This window comes from Nannospalax galili, unplaced genomic scaffold (genome assembly GCF_000622305.1).
Source record: "Nannospalax galili isolate Female #2095 unplaced genomic scaffold, S.galili_v1.0 scaffold162, whole genome shotgun sequence".
Taxonomy (NCBI): domain Eukaryota; kingdom Metazoa; phylum Chordata; class Mammalia; order Rodentia; family Spalacidae; genus Nannospalax; species Nannospalax galili.
Window position 1 is genome coordinate 470615 of NW_008350388.1, and position 21643 is coordinate 492257.

Here is a 21643-nt window from a genome sequence, read left to right on the forward strand (position 1 = left end):
GAACTAGAACAGAAAAGCAGCATCCCATATGGTTCTCACAATAGCTTCAAGAAATCCCAGTTCCATTATAGACAGGAATATACTAAGACTCAGGAAAGAGACTCTTAGTACCTCTTCGGTCAATGATGCTTATTCCAGAAAACTTGTACAGCAGGAGACTTCACAGCTGGAGGATTTCAGAATTTAAGGGTAAAACACTTTTGGGTAGAAAATAACGTGAATGAACTTAATTTTCATCCACTGATCCCTCCCTACTTGGTACAAACTTCCTGGGACTGTCATCCCCCAATTTCCACTCACTGTTTTACCCTCACTCTAGCAAGACAGGTTAGCTAGTGTGACTGGTGTCTTCCACAGAAACTGGGATATATCACTCCATTCTAGCTTCTATCCTGGCCAGAAAGAAAATCTCCAATTGTCATCCTTTTGAGGTAATGTCTGTCTTTTCTCTATTTGCTTTGTGCACCTGTATGTGTTTTGAGATAGGATCTTGCTATGTAGCCCAGGGTGGCTTGAAACTCTCAATCTTCCTGTGTCAGCCTCTAGAGTGCTGGGATTACAGGCATGTTTGCTACTTACCTTTGTTTTAAGATACTTGTCTTTGGAACTTAGTAGTTTTTTGAAGCTATGTGGGGTGGGAGTAGTAGGTAGGCAAATAACAAAGTAGAATGATTATATATATGTATATATATACATATATGTATATATATGAAAATGATGTCATAATGTAACACATTCTGACTGCTATTAAAAAAACAACTAAAAAGAGGACTATACTTAGGTGTAGATTTTTCATCTTTTAAAAAGAAGCAATGCAAAACTTGGAGCAGGGCACAGTAGCTGATAACCCTACAATTGGAAGGTACAGACAAGAGAATGAAGAGTTCAAGGTCAACATTCATGACACACTGAGTTCGAAGCCAGGTTGGGCTGGTTGAGACCCTGTCTCAAAACAAACAAAACCCCCACATCTTTCCCCAACCCTAAACTAAGACTTTACTGAAATTTAATTCATGTATCATATAATATACCCACACTTGGAGTACACAAATTAATTTTAGCATATTTATAGCTACGTGGAACCATATCACCATACTCAATTTTAGAACACTGTCCATCCTCTCAAAAAGAAACCTCATCTGCTTTAACCCCTAGCTCCCGCCTCCAACCTTTCTGTCAAAGTGGCCACCAACCTTTCTGTCTCTATAGACTTGTCCATTTTGAATTTCATGTAAACAGAATTGTGTAATGCTGGATCTTTTGTAACTGACGTTCTTTGACTTAGGTTTTCAACATGACAGACATGCACTGTGGCAAGAATACTCTATTCCTTTTTATGGACAAATAAAACTATCATATGGCAGTCCCACATTTTTAATTAGAATAGTAGCTAGTGGACATCCTTTACACTGCTTGACTACTATGATTAATGGTGCTATGAACATGAGTAAGCATTTGTGTGGATGTACATTGCCATTTCTCTTGGGAACAGAACTGCTGGGTCAGAAGGGAACTCTCAGTTTAAATCTCTTAGGTACTGCAAGATTCTTTTCAAAGTGGCTGTGCTGCTCTATGCTGCTGCCAGAGGAGAACAGAGGTTTCAGGGTTCATAGTTTAGATGTGGGTTCAGTGTTGGGGGTACAGTCTATGGGTGTCACGAACATGTTACAAAAACATGTCCCCAGTATCACTAGTAATAGTAATTGCACTGCTTAAAAGTCTGTGTCCTGTCTACCTGCCCCTTCCTTCCCACTGGCAACTGCTGACTTACTGCTGTCTTCTCAGTTTTGCCTTTTCCAGAATGGCAAAGTTGGAATTATGGTATGCAGATTTTTCAGACAGGATTTTTTGTTTGTTTTTTTGAGACAGGGTCTCCCTGTAGTCCTAGCTGGCCTAAGTTCCTAGCTGGAACTTACTGTGTAGAAAGACCAGGTTGGCTTCAATCTCACAGGGACCCACCTACCTCTGCCTCCTGAGTACTACGATTAAAGGTATGAGCTACCATACCTGGCCTGAGAGGACTGTTTTTGTTGTCATTTTGTTTCTTTGAGACAAGGCTTCCCCATGTAGCCCTGACTGGTCTGGAACTCCCTATGTACATATACTAGGTTGGCCTTGAACTTGTGGCAATCCTACCTCTGATTCCCAAGGCTTGATTACCAGTGTGTGTCATCACTCTGCTAGGATTCCTTCACTTAGTAATTTGATTCAAAGTCCTTCTATCAGTTCATGACTTGATACCTTGTTTCCTTTTCGATCTCTGGGTACATCGCGGTTTATTTACTCATTTATTCTATGTCTGGGTACACCAGTTTATTTATCATTAACCTACTGAAGAACATCTTGAGAGTGGCTGTGTCATGTTCCAACGGTTTATTTACTCATTTATTCTACGTCTGGGTACACCAGTTTATCATTAACCTACTGAAGAACATCTTGAGAGTGGCTGTGTCATGTTCCATGCCACCAGCAGTGACGTGCACTCCCGCTGCCCACTGCCTCACTAGTACTTGCTGAGGGCATCAGTGTTCTGGACTGCAGCTATGTGTTGAAGTTTTTTTGGCCATTTTTTCACCCAAGCTGTTTACTTTTTACTAAGTTTTAACATTTCTCTGTATACTTTTGGTAACAGTCCAATCAAGTATGTCTTTTGCAAATATTTTCTCCCAGTCAGTGACTTGTCTTTTGATTCTCCAGATGTTTTCAATTTTTCACATCCACAATAGTGTAAAAACGGATATTCTTATCTGGACCACGCTGTTGTCATGCGTCAACAGTTTCTGTAGGGAGGGCCTCTGATGTGGAATTTCTGAGGTAAAGGTGTGTATCTTCAGCATAACCAGGTATTGCAAAACTGTTTTTAAAAGGTTTTCAAGCATTTTCACCAGTGATGAGGGGGCAGTTTATTAGCATTCCTATTTCTTTACATTCCCATGAACAGTTGGAACTGACCAACCTCAGGGAAGGGTAGTGCACTGCTTCAATCTTGACTAAATTGCACGGATTGCTCTCGATACTAGCTGGGTCTAGTTTGCTAATTTTTTTTTTTTTTCCTTCTGGTCTTTTTGAGACAGGGTCTCCCTGTAGCCTCAGCTGTCCTGGAACTCACTATGTAGACCAGGCTGGCCTTGAACTCACAGAGATCTGCCTGCCTCTGCCTCCCAAGCACTGGGACTACAGGCGTGTGCCACCACGCCCGGCCTAGTTTGTTATTTTTTAGCCCATTTCAATGACTACTCTGTCTTATGATCCAGTTGTTTCAATTTCTAATTTGTTGCTTTTCTGGAGCACTTATTCTTTTCAAGAATTCTTTCACTTCAGTCACTTTCAACAAGCAGATGGCCTCTTCCACATTGTTCTATGGTCTTCAGCTGCTGAGAGGGGGAGGGGCATCCCTCACACCTACTAACTTTCCTTTGGGTGATCTGCTTCCTCAGAGTCAAAACCACTTCTCCTCTGCCAACTATATTTCCCTTTCTACCCAGTCTCCTGAGTTTAAAACGGTTCATGCCACTTCAAATCAATGTTTTGATGCTGACTAAAATGTACACATTTTAGTATGAGAACTTAAAAGTTAGAAGGATTTTAAAAGAAGTGCTTTAAAGAGATTGTTTTAGTGGTTGCAGCTCAAGTCCTGGGCTACACAAAATCAAGGACCAGTGGAACTACAAGTTGTGATTTTTTTTTTTTTCCACACAGGACAACAACAAATAAGTAACCTGATCCACTGCCAGCTTTCCGAAAAGAGGAATAATTACACTGACTTACCACTGGCAAAGCTCTGTCCAATACAGTACTGTAATTCTTTTACATTTGTTTTCATCTGCTTTGTCTCAGGATCAAAGTAATCTTCAGTTGCTGTCACATTTAGAAACTGACTCTGGTGAGGGCTACATGTTAGCTCGCAGAACAGGTTCATTAGGTTATAAAAACAGGATGGACATCTAAAGAAAAAGTAAATATTCTGTATGACATCAGACAGGACCAGCAAAAATAACATAAAACTTACTGAGAAGGGACAAAGTTACCCCGACAAAACAGCAGACTTACAAATTTCGTTCTGACCTTCTGCTCTCCAGACTCACATATTCTTAAAATCTCATATTAACACAAAGGCAGTTTTTAAAATTGCTCTAATTTTACTACATTTATTCTGTTCAGCTGTAATTTCAAAAAGAGAACAATGGGACTGGATAAAGGGCTCAGTGGTTAGGAGAGATTGTTGCTCTAGCAGAGAACCTGGGCTTGGTTCTTAGAACCCACACGGTAGCTTACAACAGTCTATAATTTCAGTTCTAGGGGATCCAACGCCCTCTTCAGGTCTCTGTGGGCACTGCATGCATGTGGTGTACTTATATACATGCTGGCAAAACATTCATACAAATAAAATAAAAGTAAAAATTAAAAAAAGAAACATGGCTTTTTTGAATTCTGTGCTTTGTAATTTAGAGATGTCTTTCTTTGTCCTGTAATGGTTGCAATTCTGATTAAGAAAAAAAGTGGTGCCAGGGGTGGGAGGGTGGAGCCATGATGTTACATTAGAATTTTTAGCTTAAGCCTACTGACTTTCTCTTAGGCTCTAGGAGGAAGTAATCCTAGCGTGTCCTGAAAGACAGAAGGATTTCTCATGAGGTCTGAGGAGAAAAAGAACAATTATCTTGTCAGGCCTTGGGTCAGAGCTCTGGCATAAGAAAAAAACAAAACAAGAAACAAAAAGCCAGAGCTCTGTGCATACAGCACACAGGTTTGCATGAGGACAAGCTGACTGCTGTTCCTTCAGGTTCCAAGTTTAAACTCCTAGTGTTGACTTGTTAAGTGGCAAAAGGCCTCTCTCCCCCCTTTAGTCCACAGTCTCTCATTGCTCCCCTACATTCTCCCAACTAGTCTGATACAGTCCCAGTGGGCAGGCCAGATACAGAATGAGGAATGTGTGTCCAACTTTCAAGAACCTCTGGTCCAGGGAAGGGGACAGCCAGGGACACTGGCTCCTCTGCAGTAACAAAACCAGAAACAACTACCACACCATTCTGACAAGAATCACTCTTGGGGGTACTGTTTTCTAGTGTTTTCCATGAATTACAAATCCCTTTCCATGGTACTTCATTTAACCCATCATCAATTTAACAGCTGCATAAAATTCATATTAGGTTGTCTCTCTTACTTTTTACTATAAAATGAGTTTGGTACCTCTGATAACAGAAAAAACTTGACTATCTATTGATGTTTATACCCATAATCTCTCATGTAGAGTAGGTGCTAAATAAATGTGCTTTGACTGAGCAGCACAAACTCTGATCTGACTCTATCAATGTCCAGCAGCCTATAATGGCCTGAATAGAGTCTCAGTTTTTGATCTATTATTACATTGTGTGATGTCCCAAGAGAACAATTTAGTGGCTGTTTCCACTTGTCCATTTCTCCTAAGAAGCAGGATATCCCCAGTAGGCAGGCCTGTACCCTGCTGCCTGTAGGGGTATCTACAGAGACCACCTTCCTCTCTTTATACACCTACCCCCATCCATCTCTTTCGATGTACTAAGGTCCCGAAAATTTACCAAGATACCATAATCTGTTGTTCTAAAGAACACCACCAGCTTGTTCCTTTGCAGACCTGAAAACTGCTAGGTAGGCCTAAAGAAGAACACTGATTACATAATCCATTTGCATTGCTAACTGCACTAGAACAAGCTTAGGAGCTATGTAAGCCAAGCCCTGTCAAGGACCTGATGCTGGTACAGCATTTCAGCACAGGAAGAGGCAAGGAGGACAGGCAAGGGCTACTGGGAAGGCTCTGTGGGTAAAGGTGATTGCCACTAGGCCTGACAACCTGAGTCTGGTCCCTGGGACCCACGTGGTAGGAGGACACCAACTCCTGCAAGTTGTCCTCTGGCCTCCAGGTGCATGCCACGGTGCACACCTGTGCACACACTAAATAAACATAATAAAACAATTTCAAAGGAAAGAAAGACAGACAAAGCAGGGGCAGCAAGGAGTGAGAAACCACCACTACATAGATGCGACTGGGTCCTGAGTAGGATCCCAGGGACCATTCCTCCCCACCATGCACACAAGCTCCAGTCTGAAAGGCACTGGGCCCCTGTGCAGCACCCCTTTGGGGCCAGGATACCTCAGAGGAAACCCAGTCTTAACTCTGAATGCAACTAGGAAGAGAATGGAACAGACCACAATCACTTCCTCTTTGTTTCTGACAAGACCTGAATGCCTTCTTCAAGTACAACAGAGTAAAGGGCTGGTTTGTAAAAGGAAAGCAGAACATTCCTGTTTGCCGGGTATCTAAAGTCCATCTGCTTGGTTTCCCTAGCGGGCCACCTACCTGGACAGGAACTGCAGGGGTAGCTGCAGGTTGTTTTTCAGTGTCCGAAGCTGCTGAACATCACAACAGAGGCTGACGTTGCCGAAGAAGAGTCCTGGACAGAGTTCCTTTGAGGAGAGAGAGAGAGAAAGAGCTCGATGGTGAGAGCAACACACCTAAGAGGGAGGACGAGGGGCTGGAGAAGACCCTGGCTACTCTTGCAGAAGACCTGGATTTGAATCCCGGCACCCACATGGCAGCTAAGAACTGTCCATAACTCCAGTTCTAGGGGATCTGATGCCCTCTTCTGACCTCTTTGGGCACTGCACAACATGGGTGCACTTACTTACATGCAGGCAATACAGGCATATACACAGAATAAAAATAACAAATATAAGATTTTTAAAGAGTGAGGATGAGGTGCTTTGCTCAGGTTCAAAGAGGCTGACAGCTATCACAACACTCTGGTAGAGTTCTCTTTTTAAAAAAATAATATTCTATTTATTATTTTTATTTTATGTGTACAAGTGGTTATATTGCCTGCATGTAGGTAGGTGCACCTGTGTCATGCAATGCCCAGAGGTCAGAAAAGAGTGTCAGATTCACTGGAACTGGAGTTAAGGACAGTTGTTAGCCACCATGTTGATACTGGGAATTGAACCCAGATCCTCTGCAAGAATGGCCAGTGCTCCTAACCGCTGAGCCATCTCTCCATCCCCCAGAGTTCTCTTTAAAGGCCATCAAGTTTACTGTTCACAAGAAGTTGCGGAGACATTTCTAATTCCCCTTCACTTTGCTGCTTTTCTTTACAAGATTTTTGTTTATTCAAGTCCAGAGTGCTATTTCCATTAGTCATTCTGGGCAAAGTCAAAATCTTTACTAATTCTGATGAAAGAAACAAGTGGGTCTGAAAGGTCTATGACTAAGTTGGATTAGCTAAACCTCAAAAGTCAGGCTTCATAGCTTGATTTTCCGGGTAATTTTTTTTTTCTAACAACCCTATGAATGGAAGGCAGTAAAAACACTAACAAAAAGGCAAAGCCCTAGGTAGCACCTAGAATTCAGACCCACAGGGGAACAAAGAAATCATTAACATGAACAAGAAATGAAGAGGAAGTCCCAGCTTCTTAGTAACAGAGTCTAACCAAGTCTTGAAATCTAGGAACCCAAAAAAGCTAAATCTAAAGACATTTTGCAGAAGTTGCAAAGAGTAACATCCTAGGTATCAAGGTCATCTCTAAGTAGTAACCTGCTGGGAAACCATGAGCGGTACAAAGTCGGCATCTGCAAGATTAAGCCTGGAGTCTTTTTGTCTGTGTTGCGTGGTACAGGTTAAGGTCTGGGACAAGATTTAACCTTATTGGTTTAGACCATCTCCAGCCTCACACTACCATAACACAATGTAGAACCGCAGAGATCCCATGAACAGAACCTGATGCCCAAGACAAGCTTACCTGCACTAAGTCATACCCATCCTTCGGCAGGGGTTTTGGTGGCCCGGAATATTTACAGTTGTACCTCTTATCTCCAGCTGCAATTCCACATTCTCCATACCAAATACAGGACTGTGAAAATACCTACAGAGAAAGTCAACACAGAAAAACAATTTCAGCAGAAAAAGTGCTCACTCGAGCACCATCTATGAAGCGTTCAGTGTTATTTACAAAATGAAGTAACAGCAAAGGCTCTTGTTAAACATTTCGAGAAATATTAATAAAAACAGATGAAGCAAGGCATGGTGTCTCTCACCTGTAATGCCAGGACTTGGGAGGCTGAGGCAGGTGGATCATGGGTTCAGGGTCAGCCTGGGTTACAAAGTGAATCTGAGACTAACCTGGACTTTGTAGCAATACCCTGTTTAAAAAACAAACAAACAAAACAACACATAAGGGAACAAAAAAACGGAGGCCAAATGCCCTAAATGGTTTGTCAAGTCAGTGAAGTAGGTGATGGAAATTATTTCTAAGATTTTTATTTCCTGCTTATTTTACAGAGGGCAATGGTTCCACGGAAGAATCACGGTATAGAGGAAATCACGACAGCATGTAAGTTAGTGATTACCAAGGCAATGTACTATTTTTATTCATTTGCACAAGGAACTACATACATAATGAAAGGGTAGTTCTACATATATTTAGGTTAATTAATATTGGTACTTGAAAAGTAACTAGAAGAACAAAACTATAAATATCACCAACCTTCCCTAAAAAGGAGGAACAAGAATAGTCACTTGCCCTTGAGGTTTAAAAAGAAAGCAAAGAATTTATGCCTAACTTGAAGGAATATCACCTGAGCTCCATTTACTTTCCCCAAACCACTTATGAAAAGATATCTCAAGAGACACTCATACCCCCCACGTGAGAGTCACAAGGCTGCCTGAAACTTAAGAAGAGGGAATGGCTCCTGGTGAATCACTACCTTGTTCAAAGGTGCTGCCCAAAGTACCCCAATTGACTCAGCATCGAGGGCCCAGCAAGCCAGGGGCACTGGCTAGTAACTGTCTGTCTCACAAGGAACATCAAGAAGCAACTCTGGCTCCCAAGATACCTGGTGAAAAGTCTTAAAGAAACTGAACAGAGGCAACAATACAACCTGTCTCCAGTGACAGTGGCACATGGTCCACATACACACAAGGAGCCCAGTCAGTCTGTGTTGGTTCCCAGCCAACATACAAATCCATTAATAGTCTAAAGCCATAAAACATGGTGGGTAGGACAGACAGGGGCAGAATGCCCCCAAAATCAAAATCAGAAACAAAAAACCAGGCTGGGGTATGCAAGCAAGTGTTGAGAAATCCAGAGTCAATATGACTTGATTCCAAAAGCATCCTTTAGATATTTTAAAATAAAACCCACAATTTTCAGAGTATAGTGCAGCACACCTGGAATCTCACCTACTCTAGAGAGTGAACAAAACAAAGCAGGAGAATTGAAAGCTTGAGGTCATCCTGGGCAACTCAGGGAGACCCTGCCTGGGGGAGAGGGGCAGGGATGTAGCTTAGGAGTAGAATGTTTGCTTAACATGTGGGGACCCCCGATTACTCTCCAGTACAGCAGAAACCAACAACAAACCTCATGCCCCCCAGCCCCTCTGTGTAGTGTTTTTATTTCTTCTTTTCTTTCTTTTTTTGGTTATACAGGGTCTAACTCTGTAAGCCAGGCTGACCTGGAGCTCATGATCCTCCTCATGAGCCTCTTGAGTGTTGGGACTTCAGGCCTGTGGCACCATGCCCAGTTACTTACCCCTCTCTGGACTCATTCAAAGTCATATGTTTAGACCACAAGCGAGGGAACTTATCCAAATGAGGAAGTGTCAACTTTTCAACTAAACCTAGAGACTCCAAGGAAAGAACTGCAGCCTTAGCTTTCAACCCAAAGGTGATTACCCATCTGACTGAAGCTTAAAAAGGCCAATGTTGTTACAGAGGTGGGCTGAACAGTTGCTCTTAAATGAAATTTAAACACAGGAGATCCTTCCCTCAGACCTCAGAATTCCCCACCAGCTGCAGGTCTCACAACAGATTTGAAAGGAAAATTCCACAGACCTGTTAGGAGTTTCTCTGAGCAAGTCAAAACAAAAACTGATTCTGATTCTGGAATTCGGCAAGACCCCCAAGTCAGAGCAGGTTCTGAGCTGAGCATGCCAACAATGTCATGAAAACAACAGCCCAGTCCATCAGCCAAGGGGTGACAGTTAGCTAGCCACAGATCAACCAAAGTTCAGTAACTGTGATTAAAATCTACAATGGCCCAGGGTAGGCATCCACTCCAAATCCATGACATTTCATGAATCTTAACAGAAACCCAGCCAGCAAACAACGGACAGGAAGGGTATCTGGCTCCTCGATTCCCCTGCCCCAGTATTTGGTGTTACAGAGGCAAAACAAAATGACCCAATGCAATTCCACAAAGATCACCTTTTATTTTAAAGCAAAGTGCTGTTTCTACCCACTTGGTGAAAGGGGTGGGGAAGAAACATAGTCAGGAGCTCTGGGTTCAGACAGAAGACAGAAGTCAACAGGCGTGCTGAGCCCAGCACACCTGCTACTTACCTGTTTCAAGTGGGAAAACACAGAACACCTCAGGTTTCCTGGCCTAGAAGATTCAGGCTAGAAATTGCCCAGAGTAGCTTCACATAGGCCATCTTGCCTAGACCAGTGGTCCTTAGCCAGTGGAGCCAAGAGTACTAAGACACTTGGATTTGAAAGCACCCCCTGTGCCAACTCAATGAATCCTTGCAACATTGTGTGGTGAGGCAGTACTAGTACAGATACTATTTTATGTCTTACAAATGCACAAACTGAGGCACTAACAGACTAAACCATTTGTCCAAGATCACACAAATAGTAGCTAAGCCAGAATTCAAACTACAGCATTTTGGCTCCAGGCACAGACTCGTCATAAAAGACAATTAACTCCATAATTAAGGCCCTCCTCTAGGGTTACACCCACCCACTCCCACCTCTCAGGGGCAGAGCCCAGAGTGTCTCACCCAGGAGCACCGAAGGGTGAGGCCTCTTCCACCTCAAATCTCTATATCCCTCTTTGTACCTGAGCAAGGAGACAGGACCTATGATCCTCACTTGAGCCTAAGAGACCTCCACCACCTGGTTTCTTAGCACGCTGACTCTCCTCTTTCTTGGTGTCTGTACCTGAACACTGCTCTGCTTTCATTCACGGACCCCTGTGGCTTCAGATGGCTCCAGCCAGTCATTTCTACCTAGACCTGCCAGCCTCTCACATTCGGGGATAAACTCTTCTCTTATGATGCCTCTATGCCCAGGCCCATGGCATCACCATCTTTGAAATCCACCTCCATAGCTAAATGTCACCCATTCTGGGGGAGGCTTCCTTGTGCAGTTGTCCCCACCTGTCTATAGCTTTCAGGTGCTCAGAACCTCATCCTCTCCTGCTAGGCAGCTCCCTGGTTCTACCCTTCCCTATCTTTGTCCCATTCTAGGGGGGCCTGCCTGTCTCTGCATAGGTCCTTGTACACCTTACTACCTGCTAAGGTGATTCTCTACTCTCCACCTCTCCTGTGGCACCTGCTGACGCACCTAAGCATGTCCCTCCTGAGCACCTGTCACATGTTCTGGTCCTGTGAGGATACAGCGGGACAGATCTGCCAGGCAAGTGCTGAAAATACAGACGGGGAAACAAGGCTACCCAGGGAAAGTGACTTATCTGAGGTCAGGTTCCAGACATGGCAGAGCCAGACCGTAACTACTGTGGTCTGGGTGCTTGGAAAGCTGGGCTCTGCTGCTGCTGTACCAATGGACTGAGCGCAGATCCAGACAGGTGGAACTGGGCCACGCTCAACTCTGCAACCCAAGAAGAACCTAATTGATGTCCCAGGGATTGGATCTGCAGTCTCAAAATCATCACAGCAGAGTGGTCAGTCAGGACATGCCTGGTAAGAGGATGGATGGACTACCAGATCCCCAGCACTGTCTCAGCAGCATGTGATGACACCAAGGCCAAAGTGCTCTGGGCAGAGTTCCTGCAGGTCACACACTTCTTTTCTAAACAAAAGAACCTGACTTTCACAGTTAAAGCTGCCTTTGCTTTGATCCAAGAACCCTGACTTTAATTTGGGTGTGCTGCTGCATGCCTGTAATCCCAGCACTTAGGACGCTGAGGCGGTAGGAGTGCTGCAATTAGGGGCTGATCTGGGCCGCACAGCAAGACTGTCCCAAAACAAAACAAAATTTACCCTAGTTTTTACTTCAGTCACATTCTCTTCGAGCAGGGAGCATGCAAATGTTAAGATGAAACCCACCAATACCTGAGGTCGACCATCACCAAAAAGTGCAGCTAATCAAAACCAAGTTGTTTTGGAGTTGGATGGCAGCAATGGTGTGATGACTTAAGGTCACTGAACAAGGCTAAAAATGGAAAATCTTATGTGTACTTTACCACAAAACAAACCAAACTTATCCCAGATGCCCTTCACCAAATAAAATGAATTGGCACAGCGCACAGAACACATGTTCTCGGTTACAGTTCTAGGGTTGACAGAGAAGAAAAATCACTGTCAGATCAAACAGGATCAAGGATTAGGAGTCTGGGTGACACTACACACCCCAGTCACTAATAACATGTTGTGCTTGTGTAAATACTAGGGATCCCCGCTAGCCTGCATTCTGTTGCTCTATCAGCAGACTAGGTGATTTTTAATAAACAGAAATTGACTTGGCTGACAGATCTGGAGGCTGTATGGCCAAGTAGAGGGGCTGCCACATCTGCTGACAGTGCTCCTGCTGCCTTACCCCACCATGGAAGACAGAAAGGTGAAGGGAAGGGAAGGGAGTCACAGGCTTTTATTTGGAACCTGCTCTCATGGCAACTAACCCACTTCTGTGATGGTGGCACAGATCTACCATGAGGCAGAATGCTCATATCTACTTGTCTCTCATTTTTTAAATATTTTATTTATTATTTTTATTTTATGTGTATGCATGTATTGCCTGCATGTAGGTAAGTGTGCCCATGCTGTGCAATGTCCACAGAGGACAGAAGAGACTGTCAGATCCCCTGGAACTGGAGTTACGGACAGTTGTTAGCTGCCATGTGGGTGCTAGGATTCGAACCCAGGCCTTCTGTAAGAATAGCTAGTGTTCTTAACCACTGAACCATCTCTCCAGCCCCATCTATTTGTCTCTTAAAGGACCTGTGTCATCCCTGCTGCACTGGGAGCTACTGTCAGCACAGGGACTTTGAGGAATAAATTCAAACCACAGCCAGATTCAGTATCCTTTTTTTTTTTGGTCTTTTTGAGACAGGGTCTCCCTGTAGCCCCAGCTGTCCTGGAACTCACTATGTAGACCAGGCTGGCCTTGAACTCAGAGATCCGCCTGCCTCTGCCTCCCGAGTGCTGGGATTAAAGTCATGCGCCACGATGCCCGGCTGAGTATCTTTTCACATGACCTTTCTTACAGTGATATTCATAACTACAAGAACTGTGTTATTTGAGCATTATTTTTTGTCAACTCCTAAAACATTAAAAAGCTCCATGGGATCTCTATATGTTGTCTATTTCTCAGACTGAATTACTGGTAATTTATTAGATTAAGTCTTCCTAGCTTTCTCTCCACAGGAAATATAAAATTGTTACATGCATGTAACCACATACAAGTACAAGTCAACTATTTTCCATGTACTATTTGGCTCTTCTTGATTTACCCTCAACTGTCCTTGAGGCTCAACTCCAGACTTTGCCTCCAGTCTCAGAACAAACCTACCCTTTGTGGCCGAGACAGGTTTCAGTTTTACCCATTCTGGCTACCATTTCTAATTATCTGTCTTACCAATCTCTCCCAAGACTCATTTCCTCATTAGGTTGAACTCTGACTCCTTTCACCCTGGTCTAGTGCCCATGTTCCCAAAGTAGGTGAGCTGTCCTTAACAGATCAGAGGCAACAATGGAATGAGCACGGGAGCAGAGCCAGGGCTCAGGAGCATCCGGCCCCTCTCTCAGTCAGTGAGACAGGAGATGTTTTGTGCCACAGCGATATGTTTTGGTCATACCCACAAGCTCCCTTTGGATCTACCAGGACCATGCATTGTTGAATTTTGCCTCAGAGGGCCCAACTCTAAACAGCGTGGGCTTTTGAGTCTTCAAGTCTTTGTGGCACATACTCAAGCAGCTCAAACACAACCAGACAAGAGGTAAATGAGTGGGTGTGTCCCAGTATAGCTTCATTTACGAATGCAGACTCTTGTCAGGCCATTGTTTGCTGGCTGCTATCCTAAGACCCAGCAAAATTTATGAGAACTGCCAGAGTATTTTCTTGCTTTTGGCTTGACTCCCCTGTAAGACCATCAAATCCTAAATAGCTGAGCCTAGGAATAAGACTTCCTTTGAAATTCTCTGTACACTTCATCCAGTGTTCAGATTCAGAAACCATCAAGACTCACAATGGGTTGAGGGAGTCTGACTGGATTTTCCAAGTTCAGCAATGAGAACTCAAGATCATTTTGGATTCAACCCAGATTTTACAAGGCTAGATAGTCTCTACTTTTGAAAGGTAGGTCTGATGGGTGTTTCACAACACATTTTAGGGCTTAATTACTTGGAATATTACTCATCAAGAAAGCTGTTTTCAACAGTAATAGGGACAGTGCAGGAAGATTAAGGAAAAAAACACACAACCTTCTGTCATACATCAGCGAGAAAACCATGAGCACATGCTCATGAGGAGTGTCACCATCCGCACTACCATAGAGAAGCTCTGAACAGCAGCATAGGGACCTTGTCCTCCAGACTGCCTTGAGTAGTAAATCCTCCTGAATATTCAGTGCATGCCAGGCACAAAGCTATGTAGTTTCTCACTCCTTAAGCTCACTTATTTCTCTGATACTCCATCACACAGAATTTCAGTATTTTATAGGCAAGGAAACTGAGGCGCAGAAACTGACTCAGAGCTGGAGTCACAGGGTTCATGAGTGACATGATTTCAAAAACACAGATATTCTCCACCCCATCCTCCATATCTTCCCACCTTCCTAAACTCCTAGGAACTACGCTGTTCAAACTCCAACCCATTTGGGCACTGATCCAGCCTCAGAAAGGAGAATGCACCCGACATGTTGGTCCACCTAATGATCCTCCATGAGCATTCTTTCTTCATAAACTTGGTCATCTGCAGAAACAATAACTGCCATTCACATCTCTAGGTGGCTGTCAAGTGATGACTCACTTCCTCAGTTATGACTGGCATCCTCAACTCCATACCAGTGCCCAGTCACCACCCGACAGTTGGGGACCACTTCTTCTGATATTGTGGCAAGGTGAGGTGAATGGTGGGCCTGGAGACACATCTAGCTCGAGCTCCCGGAGGTGACAGAAGGAAGGGAGCTGCTAGCTAACTCCACTGGCCACTGCTCCTCTGGGGAGCAGGCACATAGGCCTGGCCAGTAACTCCAGGGCTCACTACCTCTCCGGGGAGCAGGGACAGGCCTAGCTAGTGAGGACAAGGCAGGATGGGGTGGAGGTAGTGGCACAGATAATCCGGTCCAGCGATTATACTGCCTGCTGTTTCCTCTGGAATTATGGAGATAGACAAAACAAATATGGTCATACCTTTGAGGTGGAGGTTGGTCTGGTCTGACTTCTATGGGTGGAAATCTTTAGCTGTTTCACAGCCAGCCTGGCATGCACACATCCACAGAATGAAGGATAACTTGTGGGCACACTAGACATGCCTGTGTATGGGTGTTTAACTCATATTTCTAGAGTTAGATGGGCTATGCCAACCCTTCATTTTATAGATAACCCCTTCAGCTTGTAGTTTAAGTGACTCACCCATCTACTCTACTACTTACTAGTAGGCATTTATGAACTCCAGCACCTGTAGGATTGAAGAAAAAAAAAAAAATCCCCAAAGCATAGCTCTGAAACAAAACATGAAAGTGGGTGTCAGTACATATTGGGCAGAGGACCAGGGGTTGGGGCAGCAGACTAATCTCTCCCCGGAGTATTACTAACCACTGTGAGAAGCCACACTGAAGACAGGAACCTGCCTTGAATGAGGAGCCTTACTGGCCAAATGGAACATCTCCTGAACACAGTTCAACTTAGTTTGCTAACCCTGAGTTATCAGGAAGCAATACTTTAAGTACACTAAAGCACAGGAGTCACAAGACAGTGGTTCAGGCTGTTGCTTACTAGCTATGTGACCTTGGGCAAACTTGAGCTTCAATATTCCCGTCTATAAGACAGCACCATTCCTAAACTGAAGGAGTTCTCTGAGGACAAAATTAGATTAGCTGTGTGATAATAATGAAGTACTATGCAAAAATTAGGTAGCTACTTTTTTGTCTTTAATCTTCTGGAATCTAGAACAGGCTCCACTCTCTGCTAGGCTTGTCTGCACAAGACCTGTGATCCCAGCGTTGAAGAGGCTGAGGCAAGAGGGGTTCCAGTTGGAGTCAGTCTTGGGTACATAGTAAGTCTGCCTAAAAATAATAATAATAAAAATAAATTTTAAAGATTCCTTAATGGGGCTGGAGAGATGGCTCAGCGGTTAAGAGCATTGACTGCTCTTGTGGAGGACCTGGGTTCGATCCCCAGCACCCACATGGTGGCTAACAACCATCTGTAACTCCAGTTTCAGGAGATCCAACACTGTCTTCTGAACTCTGTGGGCACTGCATGATATGGGTGCACTTACAAATATGCAGGCAATACACTCATACACATAAAATTAAGATTCCTTGCCATTTTAATAACTTGATGGAAATAGTTTACACACCACAAGTTTACCCTCTCAATGCATAAAATTCAATAGTTTTTTATTAGCAACTAGGTTTCTTTCTATCATTAAAACTTTGGTTATTATTGTGTGTGTGAGCATGCAATGGTGTAAGCATTTGTCAGTCAGTTCTCTCCTTCCGCCATGGATTCCGGGGACTGAACTCATCAGGCTTGTACTCTCTGAACCATCTTGCTGGCCTGCTATCATTTAAAGCATTTTTAATTTATAAAATATTTGCATGTAGTTATAGGATATACTATAATTCAAGTATATAACATGTAATGAACAAATTAAAGCAACCAAACAGTATTTTCATCTCTAAGAACATGAATCTTTTCCATGGTTGTCCCCCACCTTCCCAGCTTCCTCTTGTTCACCCTGCACACAAATCACTTTCCAGAGTTTAGTTGGAAAATGGATCCTTGTAACAACTGTCCTACTGAGTACTTCTCACCATGTTATCATTTTTATCCAGTCTTCCACCCATCAACTATGGACAAGACAGGGCCAGTGACTAACACTTACACAGCCCTTTATAGTGTACAGACTGCTTTCCCAATGGGTTGGTTCTTTTGATCTTCATGTCCTACATTGTACCCAGAGCCCCTGCTTTATGAAGAAATGAATTTGAACACCTCCTGTGACTTAAGGGATAGTAACAAAGAAAATGTTAAAAGCTTCTTTCAATCTCCAACAGCACAATGTATCTGTTTTAATATAAATATTTATTTAAAACAATAAAAGATTAAAAGAAGTTCTGTTGCCAAAGGAAATCTTCCAAAGACTAAGATTAAAAGGCACAGGCTGGGGGTCAGGGAGATGGTTCTGTTGGTAAAGTGCTTGCTGCACAAGCATGAACGCCAGAGTTTGGATCCCCGGTACCCATGTAAAGAGTCAGGCACAATGGTGCATGTCTGTACCCCCAGAGCTGGGGAAGCAGAGACAGGAGGATTCCTGTGGCTTGCTGGCTCGCTAGTCTGGCCCGACTGCTAGCTCCAGTTTTGATCACCACTAACCTTGAAGCCCATCTGTGATACACATTTAAAAAAATATTTTTTATTTATTATTTAAAAATTTTTTATGTGTATGAGAGTGCTAGGATCAAAGGGTGTGCAACCACACCCAGCTCAAGACCCATTTTTGAGGCCAGAAGACTTAGTGATTAAAAAGAGTCATACACCAAGAGTCTCATCCACATTTGGAGATGATAAAATATAGTTCCTGCCCTCAAGGAATCTACATCTGGCATTTCAGTAAAATAACATCAAAATCTTTCACAAATACCCTGGGAAGTGGGCAGAGTTAGCCTGATTTTACAGAAGAGGAAACAGAGGTCCCAGATGATAACTAGTTGGCCTATGATTATTCTTTGGGAAGGGACAGAGTTAAGACCCCTACTCAGGTCTTTGAATTCAAAGACTTTTACCAAACAGAAAATGCCGTTGCAGCAGTGTAAGCAAAAATCAGTGGGAAGACATTCTAAACGGGGACTGGGACAGTAGGGTCATAGGTTAATACTCCAGTCAACTGGGGCTTTGGAAGTCTGGAAGGGACTTTTTGTTGTTTTTGATAGCGTATAGCCCGACTTGTCCGGAGAGCAGCAGATAGCCTCTGCAGAGCCTCAGACCACAGGGAGCAAGGAGCACCTAAAATCAGGTAAGAGATGGCCTTGTCCAGACTTCCCAGTAGGCAATGAGCCATGCTTGAAACACTACATCCCTTTAACCGTAGAATGAGGGTTACCCAGGAGAGGGTGCACACTGTCTTCCTCAACAGAGGGATTCTTTGTTCAGGGTAATATAATAGATTCGGAGAAATACAAAGACCTATTCATCGAGTTCTTTAGGCTTTGCCCACTTGCGAAAAAAAGAAAACAAAAGCAAAAAATCTCCTTCCTTTGCCATTTGATAACTTTTGTTACCCCATCAGTCTGACTGATGAACTGGGACTGGTAAAGATTACCCATATCCACTCCAATTTCACAAGGTTATTCCTCCTCCTTCCAGGCTAAAAGATTAACCCACTCCAGATCATCTCTCAGAAAAAAGCATTTAAATGCTTAATTAGTGCTCATACCTCAATTAATTTCAAGTTCCTTAAAGAGGGGGATGGGAGAAAGGACAGGTGTGGTGGCTCACTTCTGCAACCCCAGCACTTGGGAGGCTGAGGCAGGAGGATCATAGAGAATTCAAGGCCCATGTGGACAACATAGTGAGTTCCAGAACCTGGACTTCAAAGTGAGATGGGACTCAAAAAAGCCCAAACAAAACAAAAACAATATAAAACAAAACAAAAAAGTTCACTGAACATAAAGTCTAGTGATATTATTTCATCTGCAATAGTAAAATTTAAGGCAAAAATCTCCCCAAATGTATTTCAGACCTTACAAAGGAGAGTTACCTCTGTAATCCCAAACAACATGATTGGTGTTCAGAGTGAAATCTGATGAACTGTAGTTTTGAGTATGAATTCTAAAAGCAGATACCCCATTTCCATCTGCTTGGCTACCAGGCTTTGCCCTATCTGTTCCAGAGCAGCACAAGCCTCTAGACAGGAGGGAGTTAATTTTTAAAACAATAGGAACATTTCTAGTTGAGACAGTCTTTGGAAAGACATCCAGATATTTTGCAAGAGAATCAACTTCTGGTCTACTTCAAATGCCCCAGAAGAGGTACTCTCTGGTCACCAACCTTGAACACTACCTTGAGGTAAAAGGAAGGGAGAGATAAGCTGAAGCCACTTTGTAATGCAAAGCTTGATGATTAATCCTGATCCAAAACTCCAGGGGAAAGAAACAGCTGACTTTCTTAAAGGCACTACATTAGGCTGGGAAACAGCCTCTCCATATACTAAGTTCATTCCAGTAACACTGAAGTATTTATTGTCACAAGAAACTGAGCCTGAGTAAAATACCTAAAACCTCAGAGATGTCAAGTGTTGTAACAGCTGATCTCATGACCCTATCCAGAACAGCCTCCCACCAGTGTTTTCTTCTGCTTTCCCTCTCTCTGGGTTCATTCTGATGTCCACATGTGCACTCTTGCTGGCTCCGGAGGCCCTCACTGGTCAGCATCACCTATGCCCTTCTGAGCACTGCATAAGTTTAAAGTTTAAAGGATAGGTTTTCTAGACCAGGCAACCCTTTAATGTGCTCTCACCTCTGATTCACTACCTTGTCATAGCCCACAGGTCAATTTAGGGGGAGTTAGTGGCCATAAAGGCTCAGAACTCCCATTGGCTTACTCATTCTGATTGGATTTAATTAGCAATCCCTCCTTTGGCACCCTCCACGCCCTCAGTTTTGAATCAGAAAACTGTAGACGCACCAACAATAGTGAGACAACTGTAGGTGCACAGTGAGGCAGAAAACTGTAGACACACAAACAGTAGTGAGCAACCCACGCCTTAGGCTACCACAGCAAGGAAAAGCAGGACTAGGGAAGTGAGGACATAGTTCCAGTCCCTTGTCTTGTCTCTACTTAGCTAGTTGTGCTAATGGGAAATTCAGCTACCCCATTTGTGGGCCTCAGTTTCCTGAAACGGTAAAAAGAACGTGATAGGAGACAGCCGGCACTGTTTAGATCAGGCTGACTTATGTAAAGTACTCAGGACCCGTCCAATTTAGTGTCTGAATTTTGTTTCCCTTCTTCACCTCAATCATCTGGATAGAACGGGCAATAATAGGATCGGATCTTCTAAACAAATTTCAAAGATCGTGTGCACGTAGAATTTGTTTTTAAACTGGTTAAAACCACACGCGGTCCCCCTCCCTCTGCATCCATTGTCTCTGATCCCACATCCTAAATCAGGTGACCACAGCCAAAATGGGCTCAAAGCTGGCCAAACAGCAGCCCGAGCTGTCAACCCTCTTCCAGAGCACAGAAGGGAGCGCGTGGCCGGACACGTACACAGGAGCTGCAACCTCAGGGGCTGCACCCGCGGACCAACTTCTCCTTGGCGCCACCCGTGCCCCTCCGCTCCAGAGCCGGGGGTCTTCCCGCCCAGCTCGCCAGGGTCTCCCGCGGCCACTCACCTGCGCCAGGCAGAGCAGCAGTAGCAGGAGCCCGACGGTCGTGCGGCGCGCGCTCATGCTGCCGGGTGCCGGGCTGCAGACGTCTGCTGGGTTCCGCTCGCTCTGCACCGCACCGCGAGCGCGGGTCCACCAGCTGTGAGATTTCTGGGCAGGCGCTGGACGCGGGAGGGAGCAGACGCAGGCTTCTGCGGCCGGCTCTGCGCGCAGGTCAGGAAGGGCGGAGGCGGCTCCACCCCTCCTGGGCAGGGCCGTGACGCCAGACTCCACTGGGCGGGGCCTAGTGCTAGGGGCGGGACCGAGCCCCGCGCAGCCTGTCGGGCAGGCGCGTTCTCCCGGAACCGGTACCCTCCCTTCTGGGCGGGGCCGCCGCAGCTACAGCTCCATGGGGCGGGGCTAGGCGCAATGGGGCGGGGCTTAGTGCGTAATGGGCGGGGCCTACTTAGGCACAGCTTTGCTAGCCCGCGCCGTGCGCAGAAGCTGATCCCGGGTGTTTTGGAATTCCCGCTATTTTCGCGCGCGCGGTGGAGCTGGGCTCTCCCACACCTGGGACGCTATATTTTGGAATCCAGTCTGGGATGGTACATCTGGACTTATTCCAACAATCTTTGACCCTGATGCTTTAACTTACTGCCTCCGGCCTTATTTTTCTTCTCGGTTGGAGAGGTTGGGCTAAAACCCGTAGGAATACTTCAGGGAAATTCCCAATGAAGAGCCCATTCCTCAGTTCACTGGGAAATTTCAGTTTCTTTCGGCTCCAAAAAGTACTCTGAGCAACTTCTCCCAAGACTAGTTACCCAAAGAGGATCGGTCCATCCTGGGGCATCTTCTAGCCAAGCTTGGGGCGGTGACCAGCAGTAGCCTGACCCAGTTGTGATCGACAGCACAGGGGGCGGAGCGTGGAGGTGGGTGGTGCCCTTTAGCCACGCGCTCTGTTTATCCCCAACTCCGACTGGGCTTGGGAAAGAGCCAAACCGCACCACCTGCCGGCGGAGCCCCGCTTAGCAGTGAAAAAGAGAAGTAAAACAAGTCTTTAGAATATAGT

The 21643-nt window shown here is 44.6% G+C and overlaps 1 protein-coding gene across 1 annotated transcript in view; it reads right to left on the reverse strand.

Moving 5' to 3' along the window:
* The window catches only part of Npc1 (NPC intracellular cholesterol transporter 1), a 51491-nt gene extending 30661 nt beyond the window's left edge, over positions 1 to 20830 (reverse strand). The window contains exons 1-4 of the mRNA XM_008847613.3: positions 20602 to 20830; positions 7768 to 7890; positions 6335 to 6441; positions 3769 to 3944 (exon numbers count right to left, since the gene is read on the reverse strand). Coding sequence (XP_008845835.1) covers positions 3769 to 3944; positions 6335 to 6441; positions 7768 to 7890; positions 20602 to 20658 — 463 coding nt within the window. The 5' untranslated portion in view covers positions 20659 to 20830. The remainder of the gene's footprint in view (positions 1 to 3768; positions 3945 to 6334; positions 6442 to 7767; positions 7891 to 20601) is intronic.
* Between the last annotated feature and the right edge of the window lie 813 nt (positions 20831 to 21643).